Source organism: Artemia sp. Qi Xiang Cuo, chromosome 6 (assembly GCF_049724085.1).
Source record: "Artemia sp. Qi Xiang Cuo chromosome 6, ASM4972408v1, whole genome shotgun sequence".
In the NCBI taxonomy this organism is placed as follows: domain Eukaryota; kingdom Metazoa; phylum Arthropoda; class Branchiopoda; order Anostraca; family Artemiidae; genus Artemia; species Artemia sp. Qi Xiang Cuo.
Window position 1 is genome coordinate 14,440,924 of NC_142799.1, and position 19,025 is coordinate 14,459,948.

The window sequence follows — 19,025 nt, forward strand, 5'->3', positions numbered from 1 at the left end:
CGATCCAAACCAGAGTTACTACCAAATGAAATAAGACTTTTTGAAAGCTCTCCAGCTGCTATAATGTTTCTGCATGTTTCTGTTTCTGTTTCATGCATGTTTCTGTATCTGCATGTTTCTGTTTCTGTTTCATGTTTCTGTTTCTGCATGTTTCTGTTTCTGTTTCATGCATGTTTCTGTTTCTGCATGTTTCTGTTTCTGTTTCATGTTTCTGTTTCTGCATGTTTCTGTTTCTGTTTCTGCATGTTTCTGTTTCAATTAAAATTTGACTTATAGTGTAATAATTAATTGACAAAATAACTATTTGAAATTAGATAATTGATGATTCATACTAGGTAACTGATTAATAAAAATGACTAAATACAAGATAATTGTATAATTTTTATCGTTATTCATACATCCTCATTTATACATATCATTATTTATTCATTATAAGAAAATTGATGTTGGATAATTGATAAGTTATAATAATCAGAATTTAAGTTAATATCAACTCTTTTGCGAAATGTGTACTTGAAATGACAAGTGATTGACTAGGTTCACTTCAATGCGGTAATTTGCATCTAATTCTTCAATGAAAATTTCTTAAACCACATTGGCCTGACATAACATAAAGAAATAAAAACGAGAAAAATATTGTTTTTAAAGGTCAACTGAAAATACTGACAAAACACAACAAAGTGAATATTTCGAGGGGACAAACGCATCTTCTTCAGCGCGAAACAAAAAAAATATAATCAATAAGAGTGCCGAAAAAAAACCCAACAAAATAAAACGCGATAAGTCAATGTGAACGTGAAAAAAACAATGAAAAAAAAATTAAAAGATGAATAACATTCAATAAAAGCCAAAAATTGTAAGAATTAAAACCAAAGGCACTTTCATTGATTATATTTTTCGTTTTGCGCTGAAGAAGAGAGGCGTTTGTCCCCTTGAAATATTCGCTTTGTTGTGTTTTGTTAGTATTTTGTTTAACCTTTAAAACCCCATTTTCGCTCATTTTTCTTTCTTTATGTTAATTCTTCAATGTAAAAAAGAACGGATAAGGATTGGCCAAAACACGATTTTCATTGACGATCAAATTTCTGAACACTGAATTATAAGGGCAACTTGGGTAATCCTCCAATTTCGGGTAATAACGTCAACATGGCGTTAACCACTCCACAATGAGAGTAGTTAACGCTAAATTGGATAACCCTTTCTTTTTTGTTATTCGTCTCAGTAGTGAAGTACCCGGTTACAGGGTCGGAACGGCTATTGCTGCAGAAGGAGAGAAAGGTGTAGTCTTTTCTTAGAGTTTTATATAAGTACTAATAAGGAGACTAACAAAAAGAAGGAGTTTAAGGTCTCTCGAATTAAACAAGCAGTCAAACTTACACGAGGAACCGAGGAACACGTTAATTAAGAAGCCAAAAATCCGAGGAAAGTTTCTACTTTCTAGGCTGGTGATGAAAACGATTGAACAGATACATTGTTTTGAGTGGTTTTTTTCTCAAAACGGAAAAAAATAAAAGAGAAATAGAAAAAAGTTATTACTTACAAATTGAAATATTTTTATGTTGCTAATAATTACAATTTTGTTTTTACAAAAAGACCCATTAATTTCTTCAACTGTTGCTTTTATTTCTTTGAATCTCTTCGCTTACCTTAGAAATAATCCTAAATAGACTAGATTACAGCAAGGGGGGGGGGGTGAGCCCTCCAAGGACTTTTGGAGGATCAATGAGGAAAAATTGTCTGAACCCCGAAGTTTCGGGTTATATGTGCCTTTTATTGCAAAGATTCTTATTCCGTTTGTCGTTCTCTGTTAAATAAAAACATGGCATCATTGTCCTGTACATGGGCGTACGTAGCTTCTTCTGTAGGGGGGTGGGGGCAGCCGGTTCTGTGATGAAGGTAGGGTGGCTGAAGTCATATTGGCAGTTCACAAAACCTTACATTGCCAGCAAGTTCTGTCATACCTATGAAATCTTTATTAATAAGTAATCACTAAAAATCATAAATCATCAATAAGCTTCAGCATTAATCAATCTTCTTGGACTAGAGCTAAATCTTCCCAAGACATTATGGATAATTGCTTCTTGTTTGACTTTAATTCTGTCGTTCCAGCTTTTCAACCGTCTACCTTTTATCAACTGCTTTTTTAGCCAAACCTAGTGTAAATTTGAAGCTCTAGGGGGGGGGGGGTTCAGCTGCCCCCTTCCGTATGCCCATGGTCCTATATAATTTTTTTCTTATAGGTAGGTTTTTCTGAAGCTGCTTTAGCGATTAACACAGATGAATTACAAGCACGAGTTACAGGCTCTCGAAAAAATGAACTCAAAGCAGAGGAGGAGGAAGTCTCAGCCCTTCAAGACGATTTCACGTAACTATTTTTTTTCAATAATTTGCTTAAGTAAGATAAATTTTTTATTTAAAAGTCAAACTGAGAAATTGAATAATAAAGGCCTTTTTTGGTGAAAAAAATTATTGATCAACAGTGTTGGTCAAAAATTGCGAGAACCGATTTGGTTATCAACAATTGGGGATTAACAATAATTTTCTTATTGTTGGAAATAAACGGCAATGTTTTCAAAATCAATTGAAAATTGTTCTACTTTTCTGGAAGTTTCAGGTAAATACAGCCAAATTTCTTCAGTTCCTTTTGGGAGGGGGGTAACGCAAAAGAAAGTACCTTCTCATGTCTTATTTAACGAAAGAGATCAAGGTAATAATGAATATAACAACCTTTATGGCAAAGTAGCTGTATTTCCTATTCCGAAATGGTAAGAATAAGAACAACTTTTCCCCATGATATTCATCCTTGGAATTTCTCGCTTGCGACAAGTTTGACGAACAGCGATATCAATTGAGGGCCGTTTTCATCCACACTATTGTGGATGCCATTCATATTACCATTCATATTAGTTCTTTGCCGTGCTTAGACCGTTTAACAGTTCAAACATGTGCTATTTTGAACATGGTTTGGTGGCCGGAGCCCCCTTAATTTATAAAACTTCTTAAAACATCGAGAAGAAAAAAACATCCTGAATACGGTAAATAAATGATAAGTTTTTGAAATGTGTTTTGCTATATTCAGTCCATTATAAAAATTATTGGGTATGCCCCCCCCCCCTCCCTCAAAGGAAACTGAAATGGCATCTCCTGTATTGTTTCTTAGTCAGGTTTTGAAAGAGGCTTCGCTAAGTAAAGCAGGCTTATTCCAATGACTTGTCTAAATTCTACCAAAGGATATAAAGGGTTCTTATGATTTTCTTGTTCTTTTGGAAAAATTCTGTGAACTAGACACGGCATAGGACGCTAATTTGATTGGTCTGACCTTTAACATACCTGATACATGCTAATACATAGGACGCTAATTTGATTGGCCTGACCTTTAACATACCCGATACATGCTAATATATAGGATGCTAATTTGATTGGTCTGGGGCTTAACATACCCGATACATGTATGTTCGAACCGTCCTAGCCGAGTGGTTAGCGCTCCAGACTTGAAATCCTAAGGTCAGGGGTTCGAGTGCTGTTGTCGCTGGTTATTTGGTTTGGAATGGGGGTGAATGGTGTGACTCCGTAAGCTCAGCCAGAGTCGACCCAGCTCTAAACGGGTACCTGGAGAAATCTGGGGGAAGAACACGGGAAGCGTCAGATGATTTTCCCCCAACCACGCATTGCACTCCCGGCCGAAGACATTGAATCAGAAGATTGGTACCTGCGCAACGCAGACCGTTGGTCAGCATGGGAAAAAGTTTGTATAGATATTCGGGACATTCAGATATGACCAGATGTTCTGGAGTAACAAATATGATCAGGCTATAGCTTTCAGACAATGCAAAGCTAGCGCTTTACTTAAAACACAAAACATAGGTTTTAGTAGCTCAAATTAATTGACTCGAAATGAATTCAAAATGAGCTCAAATGAACTGATATTTTCCTATATTCAAAGAATATGCAAAATTATCACTTTACTTCAAACACAAAACGTTTCATGGTTTGAATAGTTCAAATGAACAGACTCGAAATGGATTCGAAACTGTCTCAAATAAACTGACTCGTGATATTTGTAGAATCATGCAAAACAAACGCTTTACTGAAAACATAAAATAAAATATGATTTTAGCACAGTAGAAACAGAAAGCGCTTGAATTTGTTTCTTACAGTAGAAAAATAAAGTATTTTCGAATGTTTTTTTTTTTTATGGTTTGAATTCGCTTAATTTGGCGCAATCTCTTCTTAATGGCTCTCTTTTTGGTTATGGCTCTCTTTTCAATGAATAGCTCTTCATTCATGAATGAAGTTTTGGCTCTCTTTCCCTTCATTCAATGAATGGCTCTCTTTACGGTTTTGGCTCTCGTTTCAATGAATAGCTTTTCATTCATGAATGAAGAATGGCTCTCTTTCTCTTCATTCAATAAATGGCTGTCTTTTTTATTTCTTTTCGGATGTTTCATGACTATGTTGTAAACAAATCTGAAGTGACCGTGTTCAGATAAGTGCTACGGCCATAGACTAACTTCAGAAATTAGACCCATAACTTGAAATTCTCAATACCGTAAGCAGAAATAACTGGATTTGTAGATAGTTCTTAAATGGACTATTGGTTCTGAATTTCCAAAACTATTAAAGTGCGTTTCCAGAGTTTTAAGTTTATATTTTTAAATTTATTTCTATATTTCTAACTAATGACCGGTGAGAGCAATGGGTTGGTTTATATCTTTAAGAAGTGTTTCATTTTAGTATTCTGCTTAATCTGTTACTTTGTCGTTATTGAAATAAAATGTCTTCTCATTTTATTGAGTATTTAAAGTATATACTAGAATTTATCCAAAGAATGGCTTTGTGAAAGACTTTTGAGAGCCTTACAAACTATTTTTTATTCTCTACAGCTATTGAAGGGCATTTTGGATCCTATAACAAAACATTGTTTTTTGCCGGGTTTTCGTGTTTTCCGTAAATCGCTAGTTTTACAAACTTCTAGAAATATACGGAAATATAACGAGTAATTTTATTTAAGCTAGTTTTGTAGATGTCTGTTGGATAGGCTGAGACGCAATATTTTTGTCCATTATAAGCTTTAATTTTCGCTATTTTCTTCCCCTCAGAAAAACTTTATTCTTATTAATTTCTGCTTATTTCTCTTTATCAAATATACGGTAAAATGGACAAAAAGTTTTTTGTCGAACTTAGCTAGTGAAACGGAAAAAGTCAACCTGACTTTTTGTTAAAATTTAGCATTAAACGCATTTTTACTTCTGACCTTATATAAACCTTCGTAGGAATATAAACTAATTGGGCGTTATAGATAAAATTTCAAAGCAGAGATTTGATCTAATAGAGCTAAAGCAAAAGCAACAAGGCATCCACTAAAGCAACAAGCATTATTTATATACATTAGTAATAATAAAAAAAGTGTGTGAAAATCAAAGATGAGATCGCTATATAAATATCCATAAAGATTCTTCAATTCTTCTGTCCCTGATTTTCCCAGAGCGTTTGTTATGGAAAAATGGGTTCGCCTTTCAACGCATTTAAGAGTGAGGGTTCTTATATTTGACCGGTCTCAGGCTACGACAGAAGGAGTGCGGCTTGGAAGTCAAACTGTTTCCCGATATGCGAGTATAAAGTATCTTGACCTTCCAATTGGCGCCAGTGTCAAATCAACACGCTCCCTACTGCTTGTGCATCTTGGTGAAAAGTTGCGAAAAGCATTTCGACTTCTTGTTTGCTATAAAGCGCAATACAACGGGCGTATACTAGCCAGAGTATACAACTTATTCGCTCGCCCGCGTGTCACCGCTCTTTCCTCTGTCTGGGACATCTTTGTGTGTACTGGCAAAAAAAGTGTTAATGAAAAGGGTTAATGAATTTTAGATATGGAAAGTTTCTCTTGGGAATTTCCCTATGGTGTAGAAACAGGTAGCTGATCGCCACTTACGCTTTGGCCCATTCCCTGCCTGTAGCTGAAAGTCGTTGTGAAAAATTTTTGAAAGGCTAGATGAGTCTCTTATATTTTACAAGGCAATGATTGAGTCCTAGTTTATCCCGTATTTGTGTTCTTGTGTATATATCGTTTTTTTTTCTGTTTTTCTTATTTACTTCATTATAACACCCTCGTGTGGTTTATGAGCAATGCAAATTTTCATTCATTCATAAATGTGCAGTTATCAAGGTAATAACCTTGGTGAACGGCAACGGATATTTCTGCTAATACTTACAAAGAATATTTTTCTGAAAAGTAAAAAAAGCGATCGAAAAAAACGAGTGGGGTTGCGCTTTTTGTAGTATATAAAATGTGCCTGAACATTTTCGCTCTGGTATGCAATATTTACTAAAGTATACATGTGATCTGACACCATAGAATTATTAACAATTGTCGGACTTTTATCAGTTCCTGCCAACGTATATTCTTCCTTCTTCAGCTTCTCTTTTTAACTCTCATCTAATCTGCTGTCTCTCATTATTAATTCTATACTTTTTTCTTAATAGTATTCATCATTTGTATTCTATTCTACATACTTCTTCTTGTGATCGTTTCATCATTTTTATTTCCTTTTAGTGACATCAACTGGGACGAAGACATGGATGAAAGTTTCTTTTCTAATATTAAGAAAGAAATCACAGAAGAACCAAAGGGGCCTCCTCCTGAAATGCAAGGAGCTATAGGGGAAGCTGGTGACTTACCGTTAGTTCTTAATGAAAATGGAGAAAAGGTTTGTGAGCATAAAACCTTTGCTCCATCTTTTTACTGGGATATAGGGGTCAGGGCCATCTCTCTCTTGCATGTAAATTTTAAGTCCCAAATGCTTTTTTTTTTATTTAAATGGCCGTTCCTATGTGTACTAGTTTTCAGTACTACGGTGTTCCTTTTCTTCGTGGCACTTATATCCCTGAAAAATCAACTAATACGTCTCTTTTTTAATGTGTTTATTTAATTTGAAGATATGGGAAAAAAACAGTTGAAGCATAAATAAAGCCATATTGTGAAAAGTTCTATCATATTTTAATATTTGGTTCAGGGTTAAATAAAATACTGGTATAGGAAAATTATAATACAAAAAAAAACTTCGTAAAAAACTGTTGATAAAAAAAAAGCACCACATGCGCCTTCCCTCGAGCGTCAAAACTCAAAATACTAGAAATGATGAGCTACTACAAACTATCCTTTCGTCCTGTAGTGGCGGTGTGGGATAATAATAATAATAATAAATAACTCTTATTGCCATAATAGCAAACAGCTACCAGCGGACGTCACACCACAAGAAAATAACTCACAACAAAATGGATGGTATAAAAATTTATTGTCAAAACTATGCACAGCATTTTCAAAAAGTTCCTCATTGAAAGTACGGAACAAAAGACGATAGATAACTTTTCTATGCATTTCGATGATCTCAGCTGGGTAATGCGTGACCCAAAGTTTGAACTCAACTGCAGCAAAAAACTACAGGACCCGGAATGTGAGTCCGGTGATTAGATTTACGAAAATGTCCCCATGCCAATCTAAACAAGAAAAAAAAACCCTTCTTTGTCAGTCGCTATATGTCTTGAGATGTAACCAGAAATTTTTTTACATTTTCTGATTATCAGAATCTGTAAAATTTTTGGAAAAAAATCGTACTATGATTTGATTCCTGCTCTTCGACTATCTGCAATGAATTGAAAACCAAAATTTGTGTTTGTCTTTGTTGAGTCAATATTTTTGTGAATATATTGCAATTGTTAGTGGATAAAATATGCAGACTAAGTCATTTGGTGTACTCTTGGTATGTTTTTGCTAAAAAACAAGTTTTTTTATTATTTGTTAAGGGTAATCTTTAATATAGGTAAATTTTATTAAAGGAAAAGTAATTACCTTTTCTATATATTTTTTTTTTTTATTTATCAACGCCGTATCCAGGGGGGGGGATGTTAGCTGGTTTGACCCCCCCCCCCCCTCCCCCCTGAAATGTTTGTCTGACTCGTAAAAACGTAACAAAAATGGACATATAGAAATTTTGTATGTTTTTTTAGTTTTTTGTGTCCCGCCCCCAACCACCACCAAAAAAAAAAAAAAAAAAAAAAATAAAAATTTGAGTAAAACCCCTCCGAATAAAAATCCTGGATACGGCCTTGACATTTATTAATTAAAAAAACTTTTCCACGAAATAAGTTTTTCAAAGAAAAGTAAAGAACTCCATTAAACCAAAAATGAGCAAAAATAAAATCAAATAATCTACCAAGGGTGAAACTACCACAAATCAGCATCGATAAATAAATGAAACCCATAACGAACAGAAATTACAATAAATAACCGAGCCAAACTCAAAACGAGCAGAAATTAACATAAGTAGGGCTTAAAACCCGTTTGCCTTCCCAAGGCCAGAACATAACTTGCACTTTACTGAAAAAAATACAAATGAATGTGCATTGTCAGTTTAATATACATATACTGATATTTAGTAATCAAATGTTAATATCATTTGATTTATTAACGTTATAAAAGTGAAAACATTTATATTTATAACGCCTGACATAATATGAAATCAGCTACTAACTCCATGTCCTACCTTAACCGCAGCAATGTTTTTCTCGTGCATAGCCCTGATCACTTTAATGTATTTATCTTGTATGTGATAAAAGGATAGAACCTTTGCTGAATAATTAAACGCTTGTTCATAATCTATAAAACTGATGAATCTTCAAAATGTTCCGAAAATACAAATAGTTTTCAGGTAGTAGTAAAGATTAGTATTAAAACCTTAAAATTAAAATTCGCAGATAATACGATGAATCTACAAATAGGACCTAAATTTTTTTTTTTTTAACTTTATAGTTTGGCCTGCTATTTGTATGCTGGAGAAAAACTTTCAGCAATTTTTAACAACATACACCCTTTTAAAAATCTGGACAAAAATAGTACTGTTTAATTTAGTTTCATACCTCCTCTAATTGACCTTGAAGGGAAAACTTGATACCATTCGCAAAAAAAAAAAAAAAAATCTGTTTACTTTCTATGATAGCTTGGATACACTTGCGCTATTTTGATTTGGTTAAATTTTAAGAGTAGAAGTAGCCCCGAAAGTTTGAACGTAATACCCTCAGCCGTTCTTGGGATACTACTGAGATGTCTTATTGGGAATTAGCATTAACACAGTGCATTTTGATTTAATCTTAAGGCAATATTTAGTTTTTAAACATAATAGGCAAATGGGAGAGTGGGCGTGGGAGGGGGACTAGTTGACCTCCAATCACTTTCGACTATTAAAAAGGGCATTAGCCCTTTCTATTTTCAATCGAATGAGCCCTTTTCGAAGTTCCTAAGACAACTCCTTCGATACGAAGTGCCCTGGTCTAAAAAAAAACAAAATGTACCCACATCGATCTCTTCTATAAAAATGTCAAGCCTTCAAATCACTTTCGACTATTAAAAAGGGCAATAGCCCTTTCAATTTCCATTCGAATGAGCCCTTTTTGAGTTTCTGCCATAACGCTTTCTATAAACACCTTATATGCCCCCAGTGCATAAATTACAACCCTTGCCCTGAGGGCTGCGAAGGGGTTGTCATCCTCATAGACCTAATTTCCAGAACTTTCAACAACTTTAAACGAAACGGCTATCTCCAAATTTTTATTGGAAATGTTTGGGGAAATGGTGTGCGTAAGAGGGGGGTTAGTTGTTGTCTAATCACTTTCGACTATTAAAAAAGGCAATAGCCCTTTCAGTTTCCAATCAAATGAGCCTTTTGAAGTTTCTACTACAACGATTTCAATAAAAACCTTATATGCCCCCAGGGCATACAACCCTTGCCCTGAGGGCTGGAGGGGGGGGGGGGGTTGTCATCCTCAACGACCTAATTTCCAGAACTTTCAACAACATTGAAGAAAATTGCTATCTCAAAATTTTGATTGGATTTGTTCGGGGAAATGGTGGGATTGAGAGGGGGTTTAGTTGCCCTCCAATCACTTCCAACTATTAAAAAGGGCACTAGCCCTTTCAATATCCAATCGAATGAGCCCTTTTTGAAGTTTTATACGACATCGTTTTCTATAAAAACCTCATATGCCCCAGGGCATCACTTACAACCCTTGCCCTGGGGGCTGTGAAGGGGGTTGTCATCTTCAAAGACATAATTTCTGAATCTTTCAACTACGTTGAACAAAATGGTTATCTCAAAATTTTGATTGGATGTGTTTGGGGAAATGGTGGGCGTAAGAGAGGGGTTACTTGCCCTCCAATCACTTTTGACTATTAAAAAGGGCACTAGTCGTTTTCAATTTTCAATCCAATAATTCCCTTTTGAATTTTCTTCGACAACGCTTTATATAACAGAACAACATTATCTACCCCAAGGGCAAAAACTTACAACCCTTGCTTTGAGGGCTGTGGGGGGAGTGATATCCTCAAAAACATAATTTCCGGACTTTTTAACTATGTCGAACAAAATGACTGTGTCAAAATTTTGATTGGATGTGTTTGGGGAAATGGTGGGGGAAATGGTTTGGAGAAAGGGGTGTTAGTTATCTTCCAATCACTTTCGACTATTAAAAAGGGCACAAACCCTTCTAATTTCCAATCGACTGAGCCCTTTTTGAGGTTTCTACAACATCACTATCTATAAAAACCTTAAATGCCCCGAGGGCATAACTTCCAACCCTTGCCCCGAGGGCTCTGAGGGTGTTATCATCCTCAAAGACCTAATTTCTAAATATTTTAACTACGCTGAACAAAATGGCTACCTAAAAATTTTGATTGGATGTGTTTGGATAAATGGTGGTCATGTAAGGGGTGTTAGTTGCCTTCCAATCACTTTCAACTATTAAAAAGGGTACTAGTCATTTCAATTTCCAATCAAATGAGCCCTTTTTGAAGTTTCTACGACAACGCTTTTTATAAAAAACTTCATATGCCCCAAGGGCAGAACTTATAACCCTTGCCGTGAGGACTGTGGGGGGGGGGGTTGTCATCCTCAAAAACCTAATTTCCAGAACCTTCAACTACGTTAAACAGAATGGCTATCTTCAAATTTTAATTGTATGTGTTTGGGGAAAAGGTGTATGAAGCTAAGAGAGGAAAGGCAATAATAAATGAAAAATAAAACCAAACAAGGGTGAGAAAACGAGGATTTTGTCAGCCAGTGGTAAAATACGAAAACGAAAACAAGCAAATATTTCGACAAGGACCTCCGCCATGTCCTCCTCAGTGCTAAAAAAAAAAAAAAAAAAAAAAACAATCTAACCTTTTTGAGTTTACTGCAAAAGATCCGAACAGAAACTGAATGAAAGACCAAGCCAAAACCAATGAAAAAAGGGATTTACCAAAGAGATTGGGCAAGAATGTTTTGCTTCGCAATGCTTTTTGCTCTTCTGCCATTTCGGTTTTCATTAGATATGTTAATGGGTTCTCTTAAATTTGATTGGGTGCTCAATTGAGTCTTTTAATGTTAAATTGTTATAAATTAGGCTTAATGAAATGTCTCCGGTGTCTCTCTTTGCTGCCAAATTCCTGTTTATATAATTTTTTTTTATCTCAGTTACCTCTTTAAAAGATTGCGGTAGACCATTTACAGTAGATATTAAAGTTGCCTCCTCAAAAAGAACAAGGTGTGTAGGATTTTCGACAATATGCTGGGCCAAGGCGGAATCTAAGTTGTCATTTTTATTTTTCAATCTCAGGGACTTATCTGTTGAAATTTTGTGGTCATGCAAACGTTCACCTAGTTGTTGATGTGTCCTACTACTGTAAAATTTCCCACATGAACACGGGACTCTGTAGACACCACTACCCAGTAAATGGTCAGTTTTATCTTTTCCTGAGTTAAAAAAATGTTCGACTTTTTGTTCACTTTTGAAAGAAACAGAGAGATTGTGTTTATTTAAAATTTTTCCAAGTTTATCACTTAGTTCTCAAATGTATGGTAGAGTGGTGAAAGTTTTTTTCTCTAAGTTTTTAAAAATACTTTCTAAGATCACACTGGCTATACATGACTTATATTTACGTCAAGCTTACGGGGAGCATTGGACCAATATTGTTTTAGATTTTTTTAATTATGTTAAAAAACATGCAAATCTAATTTGTCAATTTAATTTCTTAGAAACTTGCAAAAGGCATCGATTCTTCCACCTTCTTTACGTTTCAATCTTCATTTAGGCAAACAATCTGAAGGCCCGTTTATCCAGGGAATGGGTTTCAAAACTTTAACACGTATTTTAAAAGACCATAGATTCAAAAGATACGTCCTTAGTAATAAAATATTTAATTTTAAATCTTTATTATATCAGACTTTTTCCGTTTAAGATTTTCACCAAATTTTAAATATCTCACAAAGTTCTTTCCGACACGTTTTCCATTTAGCCAAAACTCGCTTATCGGAGAAATTCTCAAAACTGGAAATTCAATAGTTTCAACAAAAATGGATTTTCCTTCCTAGATTTTGTCCTGGCCCTCCATTGGAAAATCTATCCTCTAAGGCTTTTACATCCAAGGAGCTAAGTATTCTTTCAAAAGGACCAAAATTTGCAATGGCTCAAACAGCCGTAAATACATCAGAAATTATTACGGGCGTGGAGTCTTTAAAAAGGGCACACAAGCCACTAATTTCCAATCGAATGAGCCCTTTTCGAAGTTTCTACGACAACTCCTTCGACACGAAGTGCCCTGGTCTAAAGGAAAAGAAAATAAAAAATAATACATTGTGCCAACATCGTTCTTTACTTAGGCAGCGCGATTGTGCTGCCCATAATAAGTAGTTTGAACTGAATTAGATTTCGAACCATACTGCAGGAAAAAACTTCAAGGCTCAGAATTTGAGTGCGTTGATCCAAACAAGAAGAAGAAGAACGTTGCTACATGTCTTGATTTGTAATCAGATTTGACTCCTACTCTTTGACTGTCTGTAATGAATTGAAAACCAAAATTTGTGTTTGTCTTTGTTGAGTCAATATTTTTGTGAATATATTGCAACTGTGAGTGGATAAAATATGCAGACTAAGTCATTTGGTGTACTCTTGGTAGTTTTTTTTTGTTAAAAAAAACAATTAAATTTATTTAATTTATATTTTTTATAAAGGTAATCTCTAAATCAGGTAAATTTTTTAAAAAGAAAATTATTAAAAACTATTCCTTTTTTTAAAAACAAATAATATCTTTTATAGAGAATTTTCTCTTATGTGAGATTTAATATAGTTTATATTTTGTTTAGTTGAATATATATGGGCTTTTTACATTTCTACTTAAGAATTTAAGACGGATAATGTAAATAAATTGTAAAACTGTGTGTTATTTTGCTCTTTATTACATCTTTATTATTCCAAGGGTATTGAATAGGTCATTTCAAGTTTCCACCATCCTTTGCATGATTATTTAAACCTTTTTTTGTGATTTCTCTGTATTTAAGAAGCGGAAAAGTGGGCAAAAAGCACATAACTGCAGAAAGTACTTCTTGCACAAGCAAGAAGCACGTATTTCCTTAAAAAAAGGTACATTTAAAAAAAAAGAGAGAAAATGCTTTTAAAAGTATTTTTCTGTGTACTAGGTATAAAATACGAACTAAAAAATCCTGAGCTATGTACAATTGGCATTTTAATGTTGGTTAAATTCCGCGCTTTCAATTGATTGAAAAGCAATTAATGTGGTTATCTTTCTTGTTGATAGATACTTTTATTAACAAAAGAAAATTATCACATCGTTTGCTTCGCCTGCAGGGAACCCTAGGGACTTAAATAGTAGGTGAAAAAAGGTTTTAATCGTTCCCCCAGGGGTTTATTCTACCATTGTATGTGTACTGTATCAGAACTAAGTAGGTTTGTTCTTATTTTTCTAGAATGTCTGTGATGGCTCATCATCAAGAAATTGATGATGCCAAGAATTTTGGATTTGGGTTACAGGGTATGTGAAGGGTATCAATAAATCTTGAAATGTTTATAATCCTTATAAACTTCAAGAATAATAATGATACGGTGCTGTAATCATATGCTCTCTTCATTCCTCCAGTTTCCAAAGAAACTAGTTTTTTTAATAAGACCCCTAGCCACTGCAAGACCCAGATCCAATTCAATTTTTGTAGGGCAGTGTGTGGCACTTTAAAGGGGGTGGAGTCCAAATTTGTGAATGTGACTAATTATTATTAGACTAGTATATCTACGTTTTATGCTGCTGACAAGTTTATCCGTAATTAAAATTAATCTTTAAAAAAAAATATTGAAAACATGGATGAAGTAATCGCTTTTAGTGCTTTTAGTACTGTCCCCGCTGCACCCGTGGATCCATCTTTCCTGTTTCATACCCTTGACTTTTTATATGCTAATAGTAGTACTTTAATTTTATTGTCGTAAACGAGAATATTATTTAAAAAAAATAATAATATAAAATAATATAAAAAATTGTAAAAAAAAATTCTAGATTTTTAGGATGTTTTGGCTTGATGCATATGAGGATCAGTATAATCAACCTGGCACTGTCTTTTTATTTGGAAAAGTTTGGAAACAAGACCAGTGTATTTCTTCCTGTCTTCAAGTAAAAGGAATACAAAGAAGAATATATGCCCTTCCCAGAGAAAAGGTAATTTCAAGAATAACAAGTTAAAAACAACTGTCCATCCATTTATAGTAAACGTTAAGCCTGTTTATGGTCATCATAGTATTAAGTATTCAATCATCATAACTTAGGTCGTAGCATTTAGTATTCGGTCATCCTAGCATAAGTTATATTAGGCCATCACTTCTCTTTGATGAAAAACCTCAATTTTTTTGTTTACGCTTACTTTATTGAAACTATTTACATTATATAGCATGCATTATATTAATTATACAATTAACATAACTGTAATTACATGACATAAATAATTAGTATAGCAATAAGCTGGCGGTTTTTAACGCAAGTCAATTGCCACCTTTTCATGAGTTTAAATCTCTCTTTTGTAATTTTCTGTTACTTGTGTTTTTATTCTTCTGTATTCCACTGTATTATTGGGTTAGAAAAATATTATTATTATAATTATTATTATGTAAATACACAATATTGTATAATTGACATTGCAGAGCATGCATAACATCGCGTAGCATCATAAAAAATAAGTCGTCATATATATAATATAAAGGATAAGATCCTCTACAGTCGTCGATGGTGCATCTTCTGAAGTCGTCGATGTTCTGATCGAAAATTTAATAACTAATGCTAGAAACTTGTTATTTTAAATAAGAAACTTCAAAATTAGTTTTTGTCATTTTATTATTCCGTTTTACAATTTAATACAGCTTTTTTAGTATTTAATGAAGTTAGTAATTATTGCATAAACGAGTATTTTTAGTGCTTAAAGTAATTAAAGTTTAATATCTGAAGTTTATTTTTAGTCTAAAACTTCAATGTTATAGTATTTTCATACGTTTAAATCGTTTAGAGTATTTATTCAAATTAGTATCCAATGCTTGAAACTTGTTATTTGAAGAAAAGTAACTTCAAAGAAAGTTTTTTTTCATTGAAACATTCAGTGAGTAATGCTTGTTCAGTATTTCTACTATTTAATACAACATTTTTGGTATTTAATTAAATTAGTTATTATTATTGATTGAAACATCTGATTTTGAATAACGAATCACTTTTGAAACTTCATCAATGGTTTTCGTACAACTACATAAAATTAGTCTTTAATGCTTGCAACTTCATATAAAATTACGGCATATCTTACTAAACTTCAATGAGACGTTATTAGCATTGAAATTTTTAGTACCTAAATGAATGCTCGGTATTTTTAGTATTTGCTGCAACGTTTTAAGTATTTAATCAAATAAGTATCCAATAATAAACCTCTTTAAACTTCAATGCAACGTTTATGAAACCTCTTTTTTTATAGATATTTAACTTGAAAGCAAATGAAGAAACCGACGAAGAGGTTACACCAAAGGCAGTTTATGGTGAAATCAAATCTATATTCGACAAGTATAAAGTCTCCGAGTTTAAATGTAGATATATTAGGAAAAATTATGGCTTTGATTTAGCAGATGTTCCGAATGAAGCTGAGTATCTCGAAATAAGATATTCAGCAAGTTTCCCCGCCCTACCAGCAGACTTGAAGGGGGAAACGTTTAGTCATGTTTTTGGTACGAATACTTCAAGTTTGGAGACATTTTTGTTGGACAGAAAGATTAAAGGACCATGTTGGCTTGATGTAACTGAAGTTTCTGTAGCGAATCCTCAGGTTTCTTGGTGTGCTGTTGAGGTTAGTTTTTTTCGCTTATACCAAAAGAACGAAAAATATGACACCATGCACAAGTATTTCATTGTCAAAATTGATGGTAGTATTGGGTTTTCGCGAACCTGTAAATTGGCTTAGAACCTTTCGTGGTTGCGAGACTTTCGTTATCAGTTCGTGCGATCTAAGAACAATTTTATATATACAATATTAGAGATTGTTTTACAATTTCAAAAGCAATACATTTTATGTAGTCAAACAATTCTATATATACAATATTGGAGATTGTTTTACAACTTCAGAAGTCTTGGATAAAAAAAATGGTTTTTGTACCGTTTTGCCGGCCCCCTACGTTGGGTATTGGAAACTATCTTGATGTAAGCTGGAGTATTCTAGGGGTTCTCAATCTTTTTCCAGATCCATAGTTCTTCGAACCTCCTAATACGACATGGCACCCCCGTTTAGAATGGTAAAAAAAATACTGAAAAACTAACTTGTGCACCCTATTTATTAATTGTATCACAATTCTTTTTGAAATCACCCACAAAAGTCTTTTCTGTGGTGAACCCCTACACTGGGACTTCTTCTGGGTGTAGTTTGACCGTAGTGATGCTGCCGAAATTCACTTTAGTGGGGTGGGAACAAGAGGAAAATCGGTAAAAATCGATTACTTCTTCCTATAGTATGAACTTGTAAGTTGTACAAAGTGTAACAGTACCTTTAACCTGCAAATGTTGGCATGGATTAACTCTTGTTAACATGGAGGGAAGTTTGGTTATCCCTCCCTATTGTTTACGCAACTATCAGGAGAAAAATGAGGTTAAATTTCTTACAATATTCTGGTTATATAAACTCTAAAACGAAAAAAATGGGGGTTCTCATGGGATTCCAAATTTCTTATATAGTATCATTAAAAAGCCAGGAATTCCTTGTTTTTGTTCCATTAACAATTTTTTTTTACTGCTGGTTCGTTGATAAGGGGCGGGGGGGGGGGGGGCTGCCTAAAACAGAATCATCGTTTTGATCTACAATTTTAAATGCCATATTTATTGAATTGTTGTGTCTTTTAAACATTTTCTTTTGCTTTGAAGATTCATATAAATGTAAATAAAGACTGTATAGAAATAAAAATATCTTCCCTGCAAATTGGGTTATGTGTTGGCTACTCTAGATAGTTTTTGGTTTGCTCTATCGATTAGGCGCGTTTTGCGCAATCGCTAGATCTATTGTTTTTTTTTTTCAAAATAAATACGTCATCAAAAGGGTAAAGGTTAAAGACGGTGTCTCAGAAGACGCCAAATTGAAGCTTGAGAGGAGATTAAGTGGAAACCAAATTTAATATTAAAATTGTAGAAACCAAATCTAATATTTAAACGGTATTGTTTTTCTTTTATTTCAAAACTCAAATATATATATAAAAAATCAAGCTTCAAAGTACCAAAGATAGTGAAAATGAAATCTTAAAGAATTAATTCATTGGAAACTAAAATTAAAACTAAAATATATTTTTCTTTATAATATATACACATATTATATATAATATATATTACATATATTATATATATATATGTTACATATATCATATATTACATATATACATATATTATATATAAACATATATTATGTATATAAAAAACAAGCTTTAAAGTACCAAATATAGTGAAAATGAAATCTGAAAGAATTAGTTATTTGGAAACTAAAGTTAAAACTAAACTATATTTTCTTTATTTTCTAAACTCGAATTTTTATATATATATATATAAAAAAACAAGCTTTAAAGTACCAAGGACAGTCAAAATGGAATCAAAGTGAATTAATTAAGTGGAAACTAAAATCAACACTAAATTGTATTTTTCTTAAATTCCAAAACTCAAATTTTTATATAAAAAAGCAAGCTTTAAAGTAACAAGGATATTGAAAATAAAATCTGAGCAAATTAGTTAAGAGAAAACTAAAATAAAACTAAACTGTATTTTTTCTTAAATTTCAAAACTCAAATTTGTATATGGAAAAAAACAAGCTTTGTAGTACCAAGGACAGTGAAATTGAAATTCGTTTATGTTAGATAATTGATTTCAGATTTCAATTTCAGTTTTCCATTTAGTCTTGAAATTTCTAAATGCTGCAGCCCAAAACTTGTTTTTGGAAGCAATGTTCTGATTGGCTTTTAGACAGTGGTGTGTATTCGCTGGCAATGGCTACCTTCTTTCTAAAGTTGGATTGTTCAAAAGTTAAAATTGTATTTTACTTTTAAGAAGCAATAAGGTAGAAATAAATTTACGTAATATTTTTTTCTTATTCTAACGAAGGTTCTCAAATTTGTCAACAAAAAAATCAGCGGAATAATTAACTATCAGTGTACTAAAATGAGTTCGTAAGCTGCCACATGTGAAAAGTATTTTATGGGTGAGTAGGATAGGAAGTTAGGTTAAGGGCTTTGGGAAGATTTCCGGAAATATTATTGGATAAAGCCTAAGCAAGACTTTAGACTTGACCTTAACCTTACAAAATTTTGTTCTTCGCAGTTTTTAAATGTATAAAAGCAGTTGGATTAATTTCTCTTTTAAATCAATAGTCAATGTAGGCCTAAGCTATTTTGGGAGGATAAACTACTATTCCGGTATGATTTAAAGGTATATAAACTAATATATTTTTTTCCTGCTTTAAAATCCTAAGAGTATAGTCATACACAATATTAACCAAAACCAGCATTTCGTAGCGTGACATCATACAAGATTCTCATTTAGGAAAGTTAGCTTTAAAATGGCGTTCACCTGGAAGTTGAGCAAGATTTCCAATATGTAGACGTGTATGTCTGGCCATGCTCTTGCTTAAGGGTGGAAGCTCAGATAGAAATACATG

General features: G+C 33.3%; 1 protein-coding gene across 1 annotated transcript in view; it reads left to right on the forward strand.

Annotated features, from left to right (window-relative positions):
• The window catches only part of PolA1 (DNA polymerase alpha catalytic subunit), a 104,897-nt gene that overhangs the window by 41,316 nt on the left and 44,556 nt on the right, over positions 1-19,025 (forward strand). The window contains exons 7-10 of the mRNA XM_089090503.1: positions 2,241-2,365; positions 6,554-6,707; positions 14,375-14,533; positions 15,825-16,190. Coding sequence (XP_088946629.1) covers positions 2,241-2,365; positions 6,554-6,707; positions 14,375-14,533; positions 15,825-16,190 — 804 coding nt within the window. The remainder of the gene's footprint in view (positions 1-2,240; positions 2,366-6,553; positions 6,708-14,374; positions 14,534-15,824; positions 16,191-19,025) is intronic.